Here is a 20,487-nt window from a genome sequence, read left to right as displayed (position 1 = left end):
GCATTTTTTTTTTATTCCTTAGGAGAAGTGTGAATGGAGTGAAAATGTATTTCTTTTGGAGAAAATAATTCCCGGATATTTAAATAATTTGCACCCGTAAATTCAACTGCTTTGTACGTTACTGGAGTGTAGTTTGTTCAGTTTTCTGATTTCTCCACACAGTCTATGCTTATAAAATTTTCTCTGTATGTTTTCTGGAGCTGATTTCTTTGGAACTCAACATTTAACTTCAGTGAACATTAGTCGCGTACCTCAACTGGAGCTGCCTGCGTCGTTTAAAATTTATTATTTCCATTAAAGTCTTATTCTTTCAACTATAGTTTTATTAAAAAATCTTCAAGAATCTATTATGGAAGCCAGACAGCGTGTGTGCATTATCGGATCCGGAAATTGGTGTGTTATTTTTTTTTTTTTTCCTACATTTAAGTTCTTATCATATAACAAGTATTGATATTTTTCTTCAACGAGTATATTTTTATATTTAAAATAAAATATTTTAAAGGGTGTTAATTAATTTGAAATATTTTTATACTTTTAAGGTGAAATATATTATTTTGAATAATAAAATATAGCATAAGGGATTGTTTCGATTGATATCCTGAGAATTTGTTTTTAATTATATTGTCTACAAAATATTTCATTCTTGGCGCACTTCATAAACAATTAAAAATAATTTACTTATAACTTATAGATATTATGTAATACACATTTTTCTTATTTTTAATGCATTTTTAAAAATTTATACATTGAAGAAAAATTAAAATTTTTTTACATGTTAATGTTAGATTTGATTGTTGAAAGAATATATTAATTAATAAATTTAATTTTTTAATTAAAAATTAAGATGAAACTTTTTTTAACTGAATTTTATATTCTTTTGAAATAGAAATGATTTTTTGGAGTAAAATGAAATTTTTTCATTTTAAATAATTTAATCATTATTCTTTATTCCTCTTTATTATCTACAATATTAATATCAAATTTTAAGTGTTGAAAATTAGATTAAATTCTTCGAAATTAATATAATACTGTTTTTTTTTTTTTTTTAATTACAGGGGATCGGCAATTGCTAAAATTGTTGGAGAGAATGCGAGAAATTTAGATACTTTCGAAGATGAAGTTACCATGTATGTTTTCGAAGAAATGGTTAACGGTAGAAAATTAACAGAAATTATTAATGAAACACATGAAAATGTAAAATATCTTCCAGGTCACAAAATTCCTCATAATGTAGTAAGTATTAAAAAATTATTTATTTTTAAGAATCATTAAAAAAAAGTGCATTCAAAAATAAAAACCACAATAAAGCTTATGATAGTAAACATTTGAATATTTACAAAAAAATTTCGTGTAATTATTAAATCAATTAAATTAAATTATTTAATTAGAATATAATTATTTTTCTCATACTTTTTATCACGAGGTTAATTTCATAAAAATTAAACTTACAAGTGTAGATTAAAGTTTCTTATCTGTTTGAAAAATGATTAAATAAAAACTGGTTTTAATTTCTTATTAGCTTATAATAAACGTAGATGTAAAAAGAATTTATTACTTTTCATATTTGTTGTAAGGTATATTTTAATGAAAAAAGTTATTTTGGTTATCGTCGCATTGCTCACCTAGACCTTACCTATTTAACAACCTTGACCCTAAAATAACCAGGAGAGTATTGATTATTGTCACACATACTCCTTTCTTGCATGTGCATATATATATACAAACACATTTAAATTTAAAAGGATGTGCATTTTTCATTCGATTATTTTTATAGAAAATTTTCTACATAACTATTGATTTAATTTTCAGTTCGATTGCTTTAAGACATGTGCGTGTTTGTGAAATTTTTAATTTCAAAAAAAAAATATAAGCTTACAACTGATAAATATTTTAAATTAAACTTGTTTTTTTCGAAAGCTGTAACATGCAATTTTATAAATATATCATGAAAGTAAAAATAAAATGATGAGAATATGTTTTTAAAAAAAAAAAACATCCTCTTTCAAATATAATTTATCAAGAGGCCTTGAGGAAGATTACGGGTGCAATTACGATTAAGGAAAGAATAATAAATTGGAAAAAATATTTAAAAGTACTTTTTCTTGTCAAGAATTTTATAAATTTAAACTTTTTTCCTAGTGTAGATTTTCCCCTATGAAAATTCTCATTGTGGACAATTCTTTTGTTCTCTCGTTTACAATTAATAACTACTAAAATAAGTTAAAAGAATATTCATTCATAATATTTTATGAAATGTTATACCGCAAAAGTTACGCTTCTGGTCTTTAAAAATGAAAAGATGTACAAGTGTTTCTCATATTACATCATTTTATATATACATTTTTTCTTGTTATGTAATCCTTTTAGAAGACTGACAAAAAAAGAATGGTATATTAAACAAAGAAAAGACAGACATTACAATGTAGTCATTTCAAAATGTTAATAAATTTAATTTTTTAATTATTTTGAATGTTTTAATGCATTTTTAATATTAATTTGTTAATAAATTTTAACATTAGAATCTATGAATTATGACAACAGTTTAATGTACTTTGTACATTGATCTAAGAATTAAGAAATATAAGGTATTCTATGATTCAGAAAGTGACTTTTGTACTCTACAATTTTATTTTATTATTCATTTTGAACTTTAGCATATGACCAAAATAATTTTTGAATATTTCATAGATATTTGATGGATTAAAATTGGAGATAAAAGTCACAATGAAAATATTTTCATTATAATTAAATTTTATAGGATGAAATATTATTTTTTTGTAAATTTTAGCTTACAATTTAATTTCAGATCGCTATTCCAGATGTCGTAGAAGCTGCGAAAAATGCCGATATTCTTATTTTTGTTGTACCACATCAATTTATTCGTAAAATATGTGGTTCACTTTTAGGGAATATTAAATCCACTGCAGTTGGTTTATCTCTTATTAAAGTAAGTATTTTAATAGAAAAAAAAAGGAAAGAAAAATTTCCCAATTCTAATTCTGTAATTAATTAACTATAGGGTTTCGATCAAAAAGAAGGTGGAGGAATTGAATTAATTTCTCACATAATCTCTCAGGAATTAAATATTCCTGTATCGGTTTTAATGGGAGCAAATCTTGCATCTGAAGTTGCCGATGAAATGTTTTGTGAAACTACAATAGGTAATTTTTTAAAATATAATTTTACATAATCGTATTAGTTATATTTTTTAATATTTATCTTCAACATAAATTTCATATTTCTTTATCGTAAATTCCAAGGTTCTCTATTTTTATGTCCTTCTAAAATTAGTTTTTAAATATACGTTGTACAAAAGTAAATATTTTTATTGAATTGTCTGTTTCCTTTTTTTTAATTTTATTTATTACTTATTTTAAGCAAATAAAATTTATTAATATATTTTTATGATTTAATATTTTATTTTAATTTTGTTAAAAACAATTTTTTATTGTTGAAGGATGTAATAAAATGTCATTTCTTGTGATGGTTTTATAACAAAAGTCATAAAAATATTTTTCAAATCCATATTGATAATGCTTTTATGATTATATAAATTTTTATCGAACCAATTCTAACATAAAATCAAAAATAATTTCCAATAAAACTAGTATCATTTAATAAAAAAATAATTATTTTTATCTGAGTACACATAAATTGCGATAAAGGTGGAAAAATTTCTAAATCAGATCATAAAAATAATTGTCTCATTTAAAAAATTATTATTTAATTTTTTGTATTTTATTTTCCAGGATGTAAAGATAAAAATCTTGGTCCTATTTTAAGGGATATAATTCAAACCTCATATTTCAGAGTTGTAGTCGTAGAAGATGTTAACTCTGTTGAATGTTGTGGAGCCTTAAAAGTAATTATCTTTTAATTTATTATTTTTGTTTAAAATGTTTCCTTTTTTTTTGAATTTATTTTATATATTTAACAACTATTAAAAAAAATTATTGTACTTTTACGCAGAATATAGTGGCTTGTGGAGCTGGTTTTGTCGATGGTTTGGGTTTAGGCGATAACACAAAAGCCGCTGTTATCAGACTAGGACTAATGGAAATGATAAAATTCGTCGATGTTTTCTTCCCAGGAGGAAAATTATCAACATTTTTTGAAAGCTGTGGAGTAGCTGATCTTATCACCACATGTTATGGTGGAAGAAATCGTAAGGTTTCAGAAGCCTTTGTTAAAACTGGAAAGGTTCGTTATACTTTTTCTTTTATTATAATCAATTGACGAAATCCCACTGTGAGAAATTAAAATAAATTCTCAAATTGGTTTTTAATTATAGAATATACAGTTTAAAAAGAATAGTGAAAAAAGTAATGAATTAAAATCAGAAAAGAAAATTATTATTTCAAATTTTTAATAAAATAAATAATTATTGTATATAATTTTTAGTCCATCAAAGTCCTGGAGAAGGAAATGTTGAATGGTCAAAAATTGCAAGGACCTTTCACGGCAGAGGAAGTGAATTATATGTTAAAAGCAAGAAATATGGAAGAACGATTTCCACTTTTTACTGCGATTCACAAAATTTGCACGGAAGTTCTGAAGCCAACGGATCTTATCCAATGCATTCGAAACCATCCAGAACACATGTAAGCCTTATTATAAAATAACATTTACTAGCTCATTGCATTCTAATGAAGTATTGAAAAAATGCTACAAAATTATTAATTCTTAACCAAAGATGAAAAAGCACTTTTTTTTTCTTCAACACTGGAAAATTTTCAATGGTATAAGGGTATACGAATGTTATCAATTGTATATATATTAAAAAAAATTATATATAAGAAATGTACATACGCGTATATAGTCATCATTTGTATATTAATTAAATCACATCTGATGACATCGAATTGTTGAGAAATGAGAGTGTTAAATTTATGCATTTGTTAACGATTGGTATTTTTACAAAAATATTAACTGTTATTTGTTGTAATAATTGAAAGTTTATTTACTATTGTTAATGAAATTATTTTTCTAGCATGATGATTTAATATGCATTTGTTTAAATAATAATAATTATCAAGTCTTATAATACTTATATATATATATATATATATATGCAATCCAATTGACTTATTTCAAGTCAAAGAAAAAAATTTCACTGAAAGTCAAACTTAGTAAATATTAACGAACGTTTATTAATTATAAATATCACATAAATCTAAAAGATAATTCTTAAATAAATAATATATCGCGGGATATTATATATAAAGTAATTAAATAATAATTTACTATTAAGTAAATAAATAAGAAAAAATTATATTATAATTGAATCGAAGGAGGGAGAAATTTTCATATAATATATTTTTCAATAATTTTCAAATTACTTTAACTTTAAGCGATTTCAATTTTTACATATGACGAAATTAAAATAAAACTAGAAATAATTATTATAGTTAGGGAAAATTCGTTAAAATTAAAATTTTTTTGAATTTCATATCATAAGAAAAAAAATTTTGAATTGATTTTTGTGATTTTTAGTAATTTAATGACATTAGCTAGTAAAACGAATTTAGTAACTTAATATTAATATAGATTACTATAATAATAGTCATTTCGAAAGAAAGGACGCTAACTCGCAGTGATAAGTACAAAGAAAGTACAGTTGATGCGCCAGAAATCACAAATTTCGATATTTTTTTATTTAATTAATATTTTTTTTGTTAATTTTTATTCTTATTGTTGATCTGAATTTTTAACGTTATTGTTAACTTTACAAATTTTTATTATTAAAATTGTGATTATTATTTTTATTAAAATTTGAATTATTTAATTAGTCATTATTCTTAAACAATTACATTGATTAACTTATTTTATTAAATGAGTAACCACTATGTTTCACTCGTGATATCGGCTGCATCCTGTATTTGTAGTTTAGCGCGCGCTATAAAAATATGTTGCTTCCATTTTAGAATTTTTAACTCTCAAATCTCCATAAATATATAATTAATTTAATAGAACATTAAACGCTTAAATGCTGTTCTTGTAGGTCACATTATTTATAATCTTAAATTATTAAAAACAAGTAACAGCACATTTTCTAAAGCACCAAAAATTAGAATAAAATCTTGTCATTTCTTGTAGCTAAAGATAAAAAAGTAACGATAATTTTTAAATGTATAGAATATATTTGTGTATATATATAACTATGAAATATGGAGATTATACTTTATGCAAAAGTGTAAAGTTTTATTTTTCTTTACTAGACCAAAAATATAATTAATATGTGAAATATATATATATATTAAAAAAAAAATGTTATTACTATAATGAATAATGAAAAATTATACACAGTCTTGTTGAACGGCGTATTTTAGTTATTGTATATGAGTTATTAGTTCTCGATTTTGTAGTTATCTGTCATTTCAAGTAAAATATTCTATGTATAATGATGATTATAAAATATACAAATATTGATTAATCTTGTTATTAATTTTCTTTCATTGAGACTGAAAATCATAATCATCATCATCACCTTTATTTGTAATTCATGTACAATTTCATAATTCATTACATTTAAAATTTATTAATTTTGCGCTTGGGGGAAGAAAATTTCATTGAATTGAATATTTTAATTAATTTTTTTAGCTACGAAAAATAGGATTTTTTTCTTTTGAGTGCTTTAAATTTGTTTTCCAAAACAATTTATTTTACGCTTGCATGTTTTTTAATTTAAGCTTTAATCAGTTATTAATTATTATGAATGTATTTTTTTTTTTTTTTTTTTTTTTTGTGCAAATCATCTCACTAATCATATTAAATTCAATTCATATTCAGGGATGACGACGACGACAAATTCCAGGATCAAGCTACTTCTCCACGATGTCATCTATGAAGAATATTTGCTCAGAAAAAGAAATAAGTCTTTGGAATAAACTCAAACGTATTACATTCTTGATAAATGTAATACACCAAAGGACTCGAGTTGCGTTCCATTTGAGGAGAAAAATTAGATTGAAAAAGGATTTTTTTATAATATAATATAAATAGAATCAGTCATTTTTTAATTGTTTCCAAAGGATTTCTGCGAATAAATATTCAAATTTGTTTAATTGAAAAAATTTTATATATGCAATTTTGCAACATTTTGCAAATTTAAATTTAATAATTTGTATGAAAATAAGACAATCTGGGCCCTTTCTCTCAAGCGGAACGCAATTCGAGTTTAACCAAATACACAGATAATAATTTTCTTTTTAAATTTTATATTTGAATTATGAGAATATTTTAGAATTATTACTGCGTTGATAGTTAAATCTGGAAAATGATTTTTTTTATTAATAATAACTTGTACACCGCCAACAGTCATATAATATTGAAAAATACTAGTCGAATTCAGGTTTACTAAAGAAAGAAGATTTTTAATGTTCATAATTTGAACAAACGATGCCATAAAATCTAGTGAAAAAAAATCACTGAGCATATTTTAACTTTGTTTTTTACTTTTTTATACACAAATACAAAACAACAGAAATTTAACTAGAAACTGAGATTTTTAAGAAACGTTATTGCTTCGAAACTTTATTTTAATTTAATTTTTGTTGAATCGTTTACAGGGAAACTAAACAAAAGTCAATTTAATTGTAAATTTTCCAATTTATTTTTAACTTTTAATTACTAAATCAACACACTGACAGAATTATTATGAATTATATAATAGAAATTATCATTACACATCACAATTATTTGAAATCACATTTAGATAGTTGAAATTATGGAATCGGAGTGTAAATATAATTAGAAATGTTAATTAATAAATTGTATGTTTCGTTGCAGAAATAATGTTAAATTTTTTTTTAAAAAACAAACCATATTTATTTTCCGTGTAAATTGGAAGATTTAAAAAAACTAAGTTAAAAATTTTATAGACATTTATCACTAAATTTACTGTGTATACAGTCGAGAATTAAGAACGTATTAATCTATGTTTTGTTAATTATCAATAAGTTGTTAATTTTTAGGTCATTTTAAATAATTTTCGTGTTGACATATGTTTTGGATTGGCGGTCATCCAAGAGTTGCGCGGCAAGTTGCAAGAAAATTATGCGGGACCACATCCGAAGGTCAATAAAGACCGAACTAGAAGTTTAGTAAGTCAGTCGGTCGTTCATTTGGAATTTGGTCCCGCGACTTTTAAGTTAACCGGGAACAAGTTGCCATCAAATTTTCGGTACTGAAAATTAGTGCCGATTTTCATTTTACTTTTTCATAGATACAAAAAAAAAAGAAAGGAAATTATGTCGAAACCTAAGCAAAAAGTGTGCATTGTTGGAAGTGGCAATTGGTAAGTTTAAAAACCTTGAACTTTGCAGAATTTTTGAAATAATTTACAATCTGTTAATCAAACAATACATTTTTTTTATATATAATTCCAATATTTTGCATTAAAAAAGGAAAATCAATTTAAATAAAAAAGAAAATTAAAAAGGTTTTAAAGAAATTTAATTTTTTTGAAAACATTGCATTCATAACAAAGGAAGTTTATTCAATTGACTGAGGAATTAAAGTTCATGATAAAAGATGAGATCAAGTGTTAAGATTTTTATGACTTGTGAGACATAAGAAAAAAAAGTCACGTTTGGCACACAAGAGTCGATTCAATAAGGCTGCTTGACATCTATAGCATTCAAGGCTGACAACGAGGTGCCAAAGTAGTAATGACAATCACAAATTCTATTACACAAGAAAGAAAATGAAAAATTCTTATGTAGTATAAAATATTCTGTTATATAACTATTGATGATACTTTGTTAAATCTTTTTTTTATTTATTTTTTTTTTTCGAAAAATTAAAATTTAGGTAGCTGTTTTTAAATAAAATTTTAATTATCATTAAAAATAAAGAAATAATTAGAGAATAATTCAATAATCAAATTATCAATTCAATGCAAATGAGAAGTAATCCTGAAAATATTCCTATCAATAAAGACGTAATTCATCTTATTGTATTCGCATCTTGTTATGCCAATAATTTAAATTATTCTACATTAAACGCCTTATTGAGATTCTAAAAAAATATATGACTCATTTTAAATTCTAGATTTTTTTATTTTCAACAAGACATACGTTTTAACTTTAAACATATATTATTGAAACGTAATAAAAACATTTTTTTCTAATGTACATTTTCAAGCAATTAAATTCTTTTAATTATTTGAATTTAATATATACATAATTTTAAAAATTATTTTACTATTTCTTTTTTTTTAATATTTCATTTTTAGGGGTTCGGCTATTGCAAAAATTATTGGTGCCAATGCAGTTAAATTTAATAAGAAATTTGAAGAAACAGTTACAATGTACGTGTTTGAAGAAATGATTGATGGTAAAAAATTAACAGAAATTATTAATGAACAACACGAAAATGTCAAATATCTTCCAGGTCATAAACTCCCACCTAATGTGGTAAGTTATTTTGTTATTTTTAATAAACATTATTTAAAATGAAAGAAAGTTTATTAAAATATAAACTTAATTTAATTTTACTTAAAAATTACAATTATTATTTAAAGTTACGAAAGAAATGGGTTAGTACAATATTAATAATCAGTTGTCGTACGAACGTAAACTTTTCCCGATGGCATAGAAACTGTATCTACTCCTCCTGGGAATAATTTAGGAAGATCTTCCTCTTTCACTGATGGCAAAATCATTACTTTTTCTCCGGGCTAAAATAAAAAAAAAAAAGGAAAAAATAATTATTTTCGTTAATAATTTAAAAAAATTAAAACTAATTTATTCAATAAATTATAAAGGAAAATTTTTAAGTACTTACAACCCAATTGGCTGGTGTAGCAATTTCGGGTATTCTATCAACTAATTGAAGAGAGTCAATCACACGTAACATTTCACTGTTAAAAAAAAAAAAAAAATAATTTTTATTGTAAAATTTGTTTCTTTAAAAATTAATTTTTGAAACGAAATATTAATGCACTTACTCAACATTACGTCCAGTTGATTTTGGATAGTGCATAGATAGACGAACACGATGATCAGGACTAATAATATAAAGAGCCCTGACGGTATCAGCGTATTCTGGATCTTTTTGATTTTCCTGATCTAACATTCCTAATTGTACAGACAAACTGCGATCTCCATCGGCGATAATTGGATATGGAAATGCGCCGGGAATATCTTGGCAATAAGATTTAATATCCTGTAAAATAAAAAAAAAAAAATTTATCTTCAAATTTCTAATTGAAATTAATTAAATTTAACACTTACATTCACCCAATCGACATGATCTTTTAATTCATCAACGGAATGTGCCAATAATTTTACATTTCGACGATCAAAATGTGGTTGATGAACAGCAAGTCGACCCAGTTCTGTTGTACAAACTGGAGTGAAATCAGCAGGATGTGAAAATATCACCACCCATCTAAATAAAAATAAATCGAATTTCACATTAATAATAAAAATAAAATATATTAAAAAAAAAAATGAAACATTAATAAAAAGAAATTTTTGTAATTTAAAATTACTCACGATTTTCCTTGCCACTCGTAAAATTCAATGGGTCCTTGCGTAGTATCAGCCTTGAAATTTGGAACGATTGAGTTTAATCTCATTTTGAATACACTTTCGAATTTCAATTTAATATAAAAAATAAATAATAATTATGATCCGATCTGAACCACAGAAACTTGTTCTTTGAAAATTGTGAGTGAAGTCAAGCAACTAAATATATCTTTAAGTCTCCCCTCTCCTTCAAAGAGAATTTACTGATACCCCATTATTATTATTGAAAATTGCATCAAGTTATTTAAGAGGAAAAATACTTCAAAAAATACAAATTTTTTTTTGATAAATTCCAGCAATTTTATAAAAAAAAATTTTTTTTTTTTTAAATTTTATCAAAAAATAAATCCATTGTAAAATAATAAATAATATTTGAAATTAATTTTCCAATAAAAAAATATATTTTCATTTAATGGATTGAATATTCTAATGATAAATTATTATCATTATAATTTATTTAAATTTTCGATTAATTAATTTGTAATTCAAAGTAGGCATTCCTTTTTTTTTCGAAATACAAAACAAATTTATTTCTTTTTTAAAGTGAATGCAAATAGTGATGAAAATTATTTTACATTAAAATATAATTTATAAAAAAATATATTTTGATATATATTTTTATTATAAAATAAAAAGCGGATATTATGCAATTATTAAAAAGCAGATGTAATCTGAAAAAAAGAACCTACTTATCACTGTAAATTACAATTTTTCCTGTTAACACCCAACCAAACAATATCTTATCTTTGTTTATTCACTCTAAACTTAGAATTGTTAAAGCTACTGAATATGCTTACAATTAATAAAAATTTATATATATTATTTGAATTATTATTTAAATTATAATTTTTTGAATAATATAAAAATTGACGTTTATCAATTTACAGTTAGCCGTTCCAGACGTTGTGGAAGCTGCAAAAGATGCAGATATTCTCGTTTTTGTAATTCCTCATCAATTCATTCCACCGCTTTGTGCTAATTTACTTGGAAAAATTAAACCAACCGCAGTAGGATTGTCCTTGATTAAGGTATAATTTAATTCCATGATGTTATTAAAAAAAAAAACTATTTTAATTATGGTTTCATTTTTGAAATTTTCTTATCAGGGATTTGCAACAGGAACTGATGGCAGTATTGAATTGATCTCGAAAATTATTGAGAAACATTTGAAAATTCCTTGTTACGTATTAATGGGTGCCAATTTAGCCAATGAAGTGGCCGAGGAAAAATTCTGTGAAACAACTATTGGTGATTTTTTTTCATTTAAAATTATAAATATTCTCTAAATTAAAATTTAGATTCTTTAAATTTACTTTTTATGTGTTAATTAAACAGTTTTTTTTGTGCTTGCGAAAAAGAACCTGCTCATAAATATTAAAAAAAAAAAAAAAAAAAAAAAAAAAATAGATGCGATGAATATTAATGAAGATGATGGAGGATTTATATGAAATTCCATTTAAAGTCTGAATGACACTTTACTAAGGTGGATCAATGTCATTTTTCTTAGGTTGCAAAGATAAACGTCTGGCACCACTACTCAGGGACATCATTCAAACATCAGATTTCAGGGTCGTTGTGGTAGAAGATTGCGAAGCTGTCGAAGTCTGCGGTGCACTTAAGGTAACTTGAAATATTACATAATCCCACTGTAACATTTTAACAAATACAATTAGCATTATAAAAGTCATTTAAAAACTCCTCTGGAATTTAAAAAAAATTTACATTTCACTTTTGGAAATATTTTTCATAAGAATTTAAATAAAAATTTCTCATAAAATTAAATCATTAATTTTCAGAATATTGTAGCATGTGCAGCAGGATTTGTGAGTGGTTTAGGATTAGGCGACAACACCAAAGCGGCAGTAATAAGACTTGGTCTTATGGAAATGGTTAAATTTGTCGATACATTTTACGGTGGTTCTAAATTGTCAACATTTTTTGAAAGCTGTGGTGTTGCCGATCTCATCACCACTTGCTATGGAGGAAGAAATCGTAGAGTTTGCGAGGAATTCGTAAAATCTGACAAAGTAAAAAAAAACAAATAATTATTTACATAATATATATATGAAAATTTTGTTTTCAAAAATAGAAAAAAAATTTGTTAAATATTTCAATTAATGAGATTGAATTTTTCAGTCAATAAAACAACTGGAAGATGAACTTCTGGGAGGACAAAAATTACAAGGTCCAGCAACAGCAGATGAAGTGAATGGAATGTTGAAAATGAAAAGCATGACCGAAAAATTTCCATTATTCACTGCCGTTCATCGTATTTGTACTAAGGAAATTAAACCTGCGGAATTAATAAATCAAATCCGCAATCATCCAGAACATGTGTTAGTATTTTGTAAAATTATAATAAGAACTTATTTATTTTGCTTAAAAAAAAAACTGAGTGTGTTTTTATAATATTCCTTGACTACAATAATAGAAACTATTTTTCTACTTATGGTAGAAAACATTATACTAATTACTTTTATAAACGAATTGTTTCTAAAAAAAAAAAATAATTTTTATTATAAGTTATTAATAATAGTAACTAATTATCCGATTGCCATTGCTTGAATTAAATTAATTTTTATTTAATAGCAAATTACACAAAATTAATTTTTTCTAATTTACATCACAGATTTTTTTTTCTTAAAAAACTTGTTTTGACTTTGTTTTACGTTTTTGTTTTCCCTAAACCTTTGACATTTTTTTTTCTTTGATTTATCATTAATGAGAAGTTTGTTAAATCGTGACCTCATTTCAGTAAAATCATGAGTATTATAATCATTATCAAACCGGTAAGTTCAACTTATTTATCTTAAATTTTAATAAGACGTAATATACAATTTCTAAACGTATGTTTATAACATTCGATTACAAATTTTTGATTGTAACCATTAAAGGAAAATAAATCAATGTCTTTTGTAAAGATGATGTCTTATCTTATCTTTAACAGACATCAATTTATTCACTTGTATTAAATATGAATAAGTATATTGACAATTATAAAAATAAAGGACATAAATATTTAAAAAGACTTTAACTTTCAGAATGAGAATGGAGGGAGTCATTGAAGATCCAGATAATTAGAAATCGACATTTCTGTCTTCATTGTACATTGGTCCAAAAAAAAAAAAAAAAAAAACTGCTGTTCATGATTATCAAACATGTACGGATTTTAGTATGATAAACATTAAAATATTGTAAATACATTTGTGTTTTCCTGAAAGTATTATAGAAAAAAAAAAAAAAAATTAAAGTATATTTTATCAAATAAGAAGTTTTTCTATTTAAACATTCTTTTGAACCAATTAATTAAACAATTAATTTTTTTTTGAAATTATATTAGTCTATAATACAGATTTATTGAAATATGACTGAATAGTATATGTAAAATTAGCTGTACAAATATTACATAAGTACCTGGATGGATATTAAAGTTCTTTTTTTGCTGGAGGACTATTACAAGTTTTAGTAGATAAATTGCAACTAAAAGCTGTTGGATCGGGCACTGCAGTATTGTCAACTAAATTATCACTTTTTATTCGAACTTCTGTAAATAAAACAAAAAATTAATAATCACAGGTAAATTAGATAACCAGAAATCCAAAAGAATAACGATAACATATAAAATTCTTTTTCAAGAAAATACAAAATAAATTTTATTTCAAGGTCACATGCTATATAAAAATTTTAATGAATAAAAAAAAGAACGTTAACTACGCAAAATATATATTTTTATGAATATTCACTTCGTTATATTTATTAACTGAAATATACTTTTTATAATATATTCAACTGAAGCATCTTTAAACATTAAATAATTAAAATTTACATAATTACCGTATTTTCCTGGCTCTTTTTCAACTGCTTGTATTATTCTAGTTCTGACTTCTTTTTCCACGGCTAAAGCAGTTTCGTTCAACTGAAAAAAAGTAATAAATTGTATTCAATATTAATAATATTTTCAAGTATATTCTTTATGAGTTTAAATACCTTTTTAATCTGTTCAACATCTCCTATATTCATATTCTTTCTGTATTCGTCATTTATCTTATTTCTCACAACTAAAAATAGTTATAAATTATTGTTTTATTTATTTTAAAAATTTAACAATTATTATTAACATAACAATGAATATATAATTAATTATTAATATGAAAAAATTTACCTTGTAGTGCGTGATCATCGTTTTGAAACGTATTCAATCGTGTCCTATGTAATATTTTAAATATTTTAAGTACCTAACAAATTTTCCAATATTAATAATTATTTAAAACTTCAAAGTAAAGGATAATAATACATTTAATATTATAAAAGAAAATAGAATAATAAATATTTGTAATCTATGTGAAATTTTGCATAATAAATATTTACATATATGTATAAAATAAATCCTAACCTAAAAATGAATTAATTGTTGCATGTTTCATTGCTTATAGTTTAAATTTAATTAAAAATTGTAATAAAAATTACCTCTTTTCGCAGATTTCCACTCATTTTTTTTTAATATGTTTTTTGTTAATTATGCAAATTTCAAATTTTGCCAATTGGCAAATGAAAATTTTGGTATTTCAATGAAGCACACACTACATTTAATTTAAAAATATTACTACGTGGTCATTGACCGTTTATTATGACCTTATCTAATATGGAAATAAAATAAAAATAAAAATTACTTGAATGTTTTTCATAAAAACGACAAAACTTTATGTATTTGTTTTCGTATGCTTGTTGACATTGTCGTCTGCTAGATCAGCTGTTCACCAATCAGATGTCAGATGACAAACTTTCTAAAAGCTTCTAAAGGTTTTCTACATAAAAAGTTAATAATTAGAACAAGTTATATTGATAATTAAAGTGACTCATTGTGTCAATTAAATTGATTTAACATTCACTGAAATGGATTGTTTTTCTTAATAGTAAATGTGTCGTAAGTATTTAAATTGACCTTAACAATATATGAACATAACCTATATTTTTTTTTACTAATATGTAAATATATATACATACATTGTTTATATATTCTTATTTATTTATTTATTACTGGTATTATTTATTAGTTATAAATTTATGATATACATATTTTTTTATATTGACTACTCTTACTGTGCAGTATATAATTTAATGACGCATGTCAACCTTCCTTCTTTCCTTTATTGTATCTTTAATAATTATTTATTGTTACTATTGTTTTTCTTCTAAAACTATATGAAACAATTGTTCTTTTTAATGTAAATTTAATTCTTTCTCAATTGTATTTAACTATTTCTTTTTTATCTGTGTTAATTTTTTTTCTTTTAAAAAGTTTATCAAAATAATGGCAAAAGAATGTCCAAATTGTGGAAAATTAACAAATAGTACACAAACAAGACTTGTAAAAGATTCTTGTGGTCATACAAAATGTCGAATGTGTTTATTACATGAAGAATATGGTTGTAAATCATGTGACAATGAAAAGAAAATCCAGCAAATTGGTAGTTTTGGTAAGATGCATTATTAAATTACAAAATTTATATCAAAAAGAATTATTACATAAAATAAACAAGGCCGTATTTTATTTGCTATAGATTATCCAACTCAAAGTTTTTCAAGAACAAATGGAACAGAAACTTTAAATTTAGAATCATCCAACAGTAATACATCAACAGAACATGGAAATCTATTGGTAAATAAATTAACCAATTATGAATTCATACCTTGCGATCTCTCGTCTGAAAAAGAGAGAACAGATTTTACTGCAAATACTGATAAAATTGTCTGTGAAATTGAAAACGAAGATGATAATTGGACTCTTAAGATAGACGAAGAAAATAAAAATAATACTGAAATTTTATCCCCGAAAAAGGATAATGTAAGAATTCATCTTCAAGTAATACGTAAAAAATCTTGTTAATGTAATAAATTATTAAAAAAAAAATTTATAATTCCTTTTTACAGAATCCAAATAATGAAGATAGTGAAAGAGAGAAAGCTTTAAAAAATAAACGAAAACTTATAGATCGTAGTCATATATCAATTATATCTGGTTCCCCAGAAAGATATAAATGTGATGCATGTGGAAAAATTTTTAGAAGTAAAAAAGGAACATGCTATCATGATTCTTGTGTAACAGGAATTCGACCATATCAATGCACATTGTGTAACAGAAGTTTTGTGAAGCGATCTCATTTTGAATATCACGAAAGAACTCACACTGGATATAAACCATTTAAATGCACTCTTTGCGACAAAGCTTTTATTCAAAATAATAAACTTAATCGTCACATGTTATCACACAGTAGTAAGTTAATTTAATAATTATACATTTTATTGCATTTAATTTTAATATATTAAATTTAAAAAAAAAAATGCTCTCCTTTTATAGAATTGAAACCTTTTACATGCAACAATTGTGGAAAGTCTTACCGAAAGAAGGATGACCTTAAATATCATATGACTATTCATTCCCAAACAGCACCAACTCCTTTTCAGTGTAAAATATGCGGAAAGACATTCAGAGTTTCATCGAATTTAAAACGACATATTCTCATTCATTCTAGTTAGTTTCGCTCGTTCCGTTACATACTTTTATTGTTACGTTCACGAAAAAAAAAATTTATACTTAATTTCTTTTTCAGACGATCGACCTCATGTTTGTGAACAATGCAATAAAGGCTTTAAAGATAAGTCTCTATTAAAGCGCCATAAACGAATTCATGAGAAAGAAAGACCATTTTCCTGCGCTCATTGTTCAAGATTATTTCTATCAAAATGTGAATTAAGACGACACATGACAACACATTCAAGTATATTTTCAATTTCATTAAATCTTTTAATTAATTTTAAAGTTTTTATTCTATTCTATACTCTTCTATTTATTCATAGGTGAAAAACCATTTTCTTGCCAATTTTGTAAAACAGATTTCCGACGAAAGGACAATTTAAATCGTCATATAAGACATCATCATTTAGATGATAATATCGCATGTGAAAATAATTCCTTGAGTGGTGAAACAAAGCAAAAAGCTTCTTTAAAACAAAAAACAAAGAAATCGAAAAAATCCTCTACCACTTCGTTAAATGGGAAAAATTTGAAAAAAGAATCCACAGACTTTACAAATTCGCTGAATCAAATAAATTCTCGACTTGATTCAATGGGAAATATTACTCCAGTTATTCGAACTACCGGTGAACTTAGCAATGCAGTTCCTGTTATAAATGGACCAATTAGCATAAAAAAATTTGTGGAAAATACAGAAACACGTAAAAAAACATTCACCTATATTGAGCCTATACCATTGGCTGAAGCAGTTGTTATAAACAAAAGAATTGAAGAAAAATTATATCAACAAAATGCAAGTAACAATTATTTTTTTCGTAATTATTCCACTTCAAGTAGATCTAATAGTTTAATTCACAATCAAAAAAGTGATAATGAAAAAACTAATCAATCGGAAAAAAATTGTGTCAAATTAAAAATGAAAGATTCATTAGTAAATAATGAATTTGATTCTAAAAATTCACGTTTAGATAAAGGACAAATTAATTTGGAACAAAAATTTAATTTATCACAAATAATAAATAAAAATTCTAATATCGATTTACGTAATTTGCACGCGAAAAATACAATTTTAAATAATGAAAAAGTCTCAGATTCAAGAATTGAAAACGAGCATTCAAATTATGTATCTACAATAAAGCACATTATACATTCAGAGAGTCAAATTGAATCCAGTGGCTCTTGTGAAAAAAATTCTGATGTGAAAGAATTGCAAAAAACGTACAGCACATATTGGAGACGCAGAACTGCTGAAACGTTAAAACCAAATTCTAAATAAAGATATAGAATTTAAATTAAATAAATTTAAAAATAAATTTTTAAATTAATTATCTTTTTAAAAGTATTTCTTAATTTATTATTTTACAAATTAACGAATATATTGCTTGCTATTTAAAACTTATATTATTTTAAGTTGAATTTAATTTAGAAATAATTTAGAAAATGTAATTTTTCTAATGAAATGTATATAATGGATTTTTAGAAATCACGCAAGGCGTAATTTTTTACTGCAATTAAAGTGTTTTAATGTTGAAAAATAATAGTTGTTGAATTATTAAACTTGACTCCTTGGAACACTAAATGCTTCTTGTAGATAGAAAAATGAAAAAATTAATTATATTTATTTATTGGGAAATAACATTAGGATAGATTAGTAGAAAATTATAAGATGAAAATAACAAAACACGTCAATTTATTACAAGTAATTTTATCGTTTTATATTTATTTCACTTCTTCATCATTCGGGATTACATTGTGACATTGATATGAATATGAGAAGTGTAGATGTAAACTCATAAGTGCTCGTGCTGTGTAATCGCATTATTACTAATTTCTATATATTATCTAATTGTAGGCATCATGACGAAAGTTCTTTCATTTTTTTTTTATATATAATAATAAAAAGTCTGTAACGGCAGTGAAAACATTCGCTTAAGTTGTACAATATATCAAATCGATCACTTTTATTTTCTTCGAATTTAAAGAATTATTATCTTGCACAACATGTTTCAAGTGTTCCGCATTTATTTTTGTTTTAATTCATTTTTATGTACATTCGATAAAATTCGCTAAACCTTTTTACTCAAAACTAAACTACCGATTCTAATCGCAAAAAGGGATTAATTGAAGAAATTGATTTTTTTTTTTTGCTTTCTCACATTTAAAAAAAAAATAATAAGCGCTGATTACATTCAAAGCTACAATTTCATACAGAGATGCAGCTACGGCTGTGAAAAGCAGTTCTTTCGAAATATATCAGACTTGAATATAATATATATTATATATAATGTAAAAATCTTTGAAATATTGTCATAAAAAATTTTCATTTCGAGCGTAAATTTAAAATAACGTTGATTTAGATTTTTTTTAAATTGAACATAAGAAAATGTGAAAAGTCCAAACAAGGTCTTTTTTTAATTTTTTCTTTTTTCTAACAAAATTTATAAAAAATTTACTTCTACAGAAATTTTTTGCATAAAATATATCTTTTTACCCAAATTTCTATAACAGTAGTACTTAACATATATTTTTTTTTTTTTTTAACCAGAATTCAATTATAAAAAAATAACTGGACTTCTCACAGACGGGTTACCCTCTTAATATAACATTTGATAACTTCTTAAATAGAAATATATAAACAAAAAGACATTTTTTTTTATATCAACTAGAGAGCGTGATTCGTTTTTTTAGAAAATGATAAAACGACCCATTATGAGAATGTACAAATGAAAATTGGAACAATGAATTTTTTTTTTTTTCGAAAATTATAAACTACGCTGTCATTGCATCAAATTTAGTATATTATACAATTTTTTAATAAAATCTCTCGCGTATATAATATATACAATTTAGTGTTTATAATCACTTAAAATTAAATATCGCCATTAAAATGTTAACGTTTTTGAATTAAATCTCTTTATTGGTTTTCATTCTCTGTGTATAAGTGTATATAAGAATTTTTTTTTTTTCGTGAATACGATCGTGTGCGCGTGTTAATTATTTACAAATAACATCTCATTTCGGTACCAAATACTCGTTAAAATTATTTTTTTTTCTATATACAAGCTCCTCAGTCTTGAGTGGAGTTTCGAGTGACTTTATTAACATTTGCCCGATCATGAGAACATATTTTATTATTTTTTAGAGAAGATCAGATATAATTCGGAGATCAAGTTTTTTGTATCTTATAAATTTCTGCAAAGTTAGTTTTAGTTTTGATTTTTCCAAGTTTTCTTCCTTTTTTTCGCTTTCTTCATTTCAATGAAATTCAAGTGAAAATTTTTGAATGTTAGGAAAAATTTTGTTAGATGTAGAAAATAAACTTTTTCAAAAAATTGTTATCGTTTCCGAAAATTTGTAAAAAAAAAATTCAATCGGATTATTGAATCAACGACTTTCTGATAAATAATTAAAAAAATTGGA

The 20,487-nt window shown here is 24.1% G+C and overlaps 5 protein-coding genes across 7 annotated transcripts; 3 read left to right on the top strand and 2 right to left on the bottom strand.

The window, feature by feature from the left end:
- Window positions 1–133: 133 nt before the first annotated feature.
- On the top strand, window positions 134–7,804 carry LOC127283862 (glycerol-3-phosphate dehydrogenase [NAD(+)], cytoplasmic-like). The gene is made up of 8 exons (XM_051308969.1): window positions 134–393; window positions 1,056–1,233; window positions 2,807–2,947; window positions 3,020–3,161; window positions 3,750–3,862; window positions 3,970–4,200; window positions 4,402–4,601; window positions 6,790–7,804. The coding sequence occupies exons 1-8, from the start codon at window positions 350–352 to the stop codon at window positions 6,845–6,847; spliced, it is 1,107 nt and encodes a 368-aa protein (XP_051164926.1). The 5' UTR covers window positions 134–349; the 3' UTR covers window positions 6,848–7,804.
- A 153-nt stretch (window positions 7,805–7,957) lies between these two features.
- LOC127283863 (glycerol-3-phosphate dehydrogenase [NAD(+)], cytoplasmic-like) lies at window positions 7,958–13,715 on the top strand. The gene is made up of 8 exons (XM_051308970.1): window positions 7,958–8,296; window positions 9,236–9,416; window positions 11,420–11,560; window positions 11,639–11,780; window positions 12,040–12,152; window positions 12,329–12,559; window positions 12,669–12,868; window positions 13,574–13,715. Exons 1-8 carry the CDS (start codon window positions 8,250–8,252, stop codon window positions 13,611–13,613), a joined length of 1,095 nt encoding a protein of 364 aa, XP_051164927.1. The 5' UTR covers window positions 7,958–8,249; the 3' UTR covers window positions 13,614–13,715.
- Window positions 9,446–10,688, bottom strand: LOC127283866 (peroxiredoxin-6-like). The gene is made up of 5 exons (XM_051308977.1): window positions 10,500–10,688; window positions 10,236–10,392; window positions 9,950–10,167; window positions 9,787–9,862; window positions 9,446–9,679 (listed from the first exon to the last, which is right to left on the bottom strand). Exons 1-5 carry the CDS (start codon window positions 10,580–10,582, stop codon window positions 9,551–9,553), a joined length of 663 nt encoding a protein of 220 aa, XP_051164934.1. The 5' UTR covers window positions 10,583–10,688; the 3' UTR covers window positions 9,446–9,550.
- Window positions 12,040–15,259, bottom strand: LOC127283868 (complex III assembly factor LYRM7). 3 transcript variants are annotated; one of them, XM_051308980.1, is made up of 6 exons: window positions 15,000–15,258; window positions 14,695–14,767; window positions 14,520–14,590; window positions 14,367–14,448; window positions 13,947–14,076; window positions 12,040–12,178 (listed from the first exon to the last, which is right to left on the bottom strand). In XM_051308980.1, the coding sequence occupies exons 1-5, from the start codon at window positions 15,021–15,023 to the stop codon at window positions 13,958–13,960; spliced, it is 369 nt and encodes a 122-aa protein (XP_051164937.1). In that variant the 5' UTR covers window positions 15,024–15,258; the 3' UTR covers window positions 12,040–12,178; window positions 13,947–13,957. The 3 variants fall into 3 exon arrangements, with proteins under 3 accessions (XP_051164937.1, XP_051164938.1, XP_051164936.1); XM_051308981.1 differs by lacking the exon at window positions 12,040–12,178 and adding an exon at window positions 13,635–13,746 and having other exon boundaries at window positions 15,000–15,259; XM_051308979.1 differs by lacking the exon at window positions 12,040–12,178 and having other exon boundaries at window positions 13,847–14,076.
- A 49-nt stretch (window positions 15,260–15,308) lies between these two features.
- On the top strand, window positions 15,309–19,752 carry LOC127283857 (zinc finger protein 37). Its single transcript, XM_051308962.1, has 7 exons — window positions 15,309–15,456; window positions 15,832–16,009; window positions 16,094–16,377; window positions 16,464–16,806; window positions 16,891–17,064; window positions 17,144–17,311; window positions 17,391–19,752. Exons 2-7 carry the CDS (start codon window positions 15,844–15,846, stop codon window positions 18,341–18,343), a joined length of 2,088 nt encoding a protein of 695 aa, XP_051164919.1. The 5' UTR covers window positions 15,309–15,456; window positions 15,832–15,843; the 3' UTR covers window positions 18,344–19,752.
- The last annotated feature ends 735 nt before the right edge of the window (window positions 19,753–20,487 follow it).

The sequence above is a fragment of the Leptopilina boulardi genome, unplaced genomic scaffold, assembly GCF_019393585.1.
Source record: "Leptopilina boulardi isolate dan_hultmark-lab unplaced genomic scaffold, ZJU_Lbou_2.1 LbouV2_312, whole genome shotgun sequence".
Taxonomy (NCBI): Eukaryota; Metazoa; Arthropoda; class Insecta; order Hymenoptera; family Figitidae; genus Leptopilina; species Leptopilina boulardi.
The sequence above is the reverse complement of the archived record's forward strand: the minus strand, read 5'-3'. Positions and strand labels throughout refer to the sequence as shown.

Excerpts from the sequence above, each read along its gene's own strand:
- LOC127283862 (XM_051308969.1), top strand. The coding sequence starts at position 350 with ATGGAAGCCAGACAGCGTGTGTGCATTATCGGATCCGGAAATTG. Across the intron at positions 394-1,055 it reads ATTATCGGATCCGGAAATTG|GGGATCGGCAATTGCTAAAA; the intron begins GTGTGTTATTTT and ends TTTTAATTACAG. Across the intron at positions 3,863-3,969 it reads AATGTTGTGGAGCCTTAAAA|AATATAGTGGCTTGTGGAGC; the intron begins GTAATTATCTTT and ends ACTTTTACGCAG.
- LOC127283863 (XM_051308970.1), top strand. The coding sequence starts at position 8,250 with ATGTCGAAACCTAAGCAAAAAGTGTGCATTGTTGGAAGTGGCAATTG. Across the intron at positions 11,561-11,638 it reads TAGGATTGTCCTTGATTAAG|GGATTTGCAACAGGAACTGA; the intron begins GTATAATTTAAT and ends TTTTCTTATCAG. Across the intron at positions 12,153-12,328 it reads AAGTCTGCGGTGCACTTAAG|AATATTGTAGCATGTGCAGC; the intron begins GTAACTTGAAAT and ends ATTAATTTTCAG.
- LOC127283866 (XM_051308977.1), bottom strand. The coding sequence starts at position 10,582 with ATGAGATTAAACTCAATCGTTCCAAATTTCAAGGCTGATACTACGCAA. Across the intron at positions 9,863-9,949 it reads TCAACTGGACGTAATGTTGA|TGAAATGTTACGTGTGATTG; the intron begins GTAAGTGCATTA and ends TTTTTTTAACAG. Across the intron at positions 9,680-9,786 it reads CTACACCAGCCAATTGGGTT|CCCGGAGAAAAAGTAATGAT; the intron begins GTAAGTACTTAA and ends TTTTTATTTTAG.
- LOC127283868 (XM_051308981.1), bottom strand. The coding sequence starts at position 15,023 with ATGAGTGGAAATCTGCGAAAAGAG. Across the intron at positions 14,591-14,694 it reads CGATGATCACGCACTACAAG|TTGTGAGAAATAAGATAAAT; the intron begins GTAAATTTTTTC and ends AACTATTTTTAG. Across the intron at positions 14,077-14,366 it reads AAAAGAGCCAGGAAAATACG|AAGTTCGAATAAAAAGTGAT; the intron begins GTAATTATGTAA and ends TTTTATTTACAG.
- LOC127283857 (XM_051308962.1), top strand. The coding sequence starts at position 15,844 with ATGGCAAAAGAATGTCCAAATTGTGGAAAATTAACAAATAGTACACAA. Across the intron at positions 16,378-16,463 it reads TATCCCCGAAAAAGGATAAT|AATCCAAATAATGAAGATAG; the intron begins GTAAGAATTCAT and ends TCCTTTTTACAG. Across the intron at positions 17,065-17,143 it reads ACATATTCTCATTCATTCTA|ACGATCGACCTCATGTTTGT; the intron begins GTTAGTTTCGCT and ends TTTCTTTTTCAG.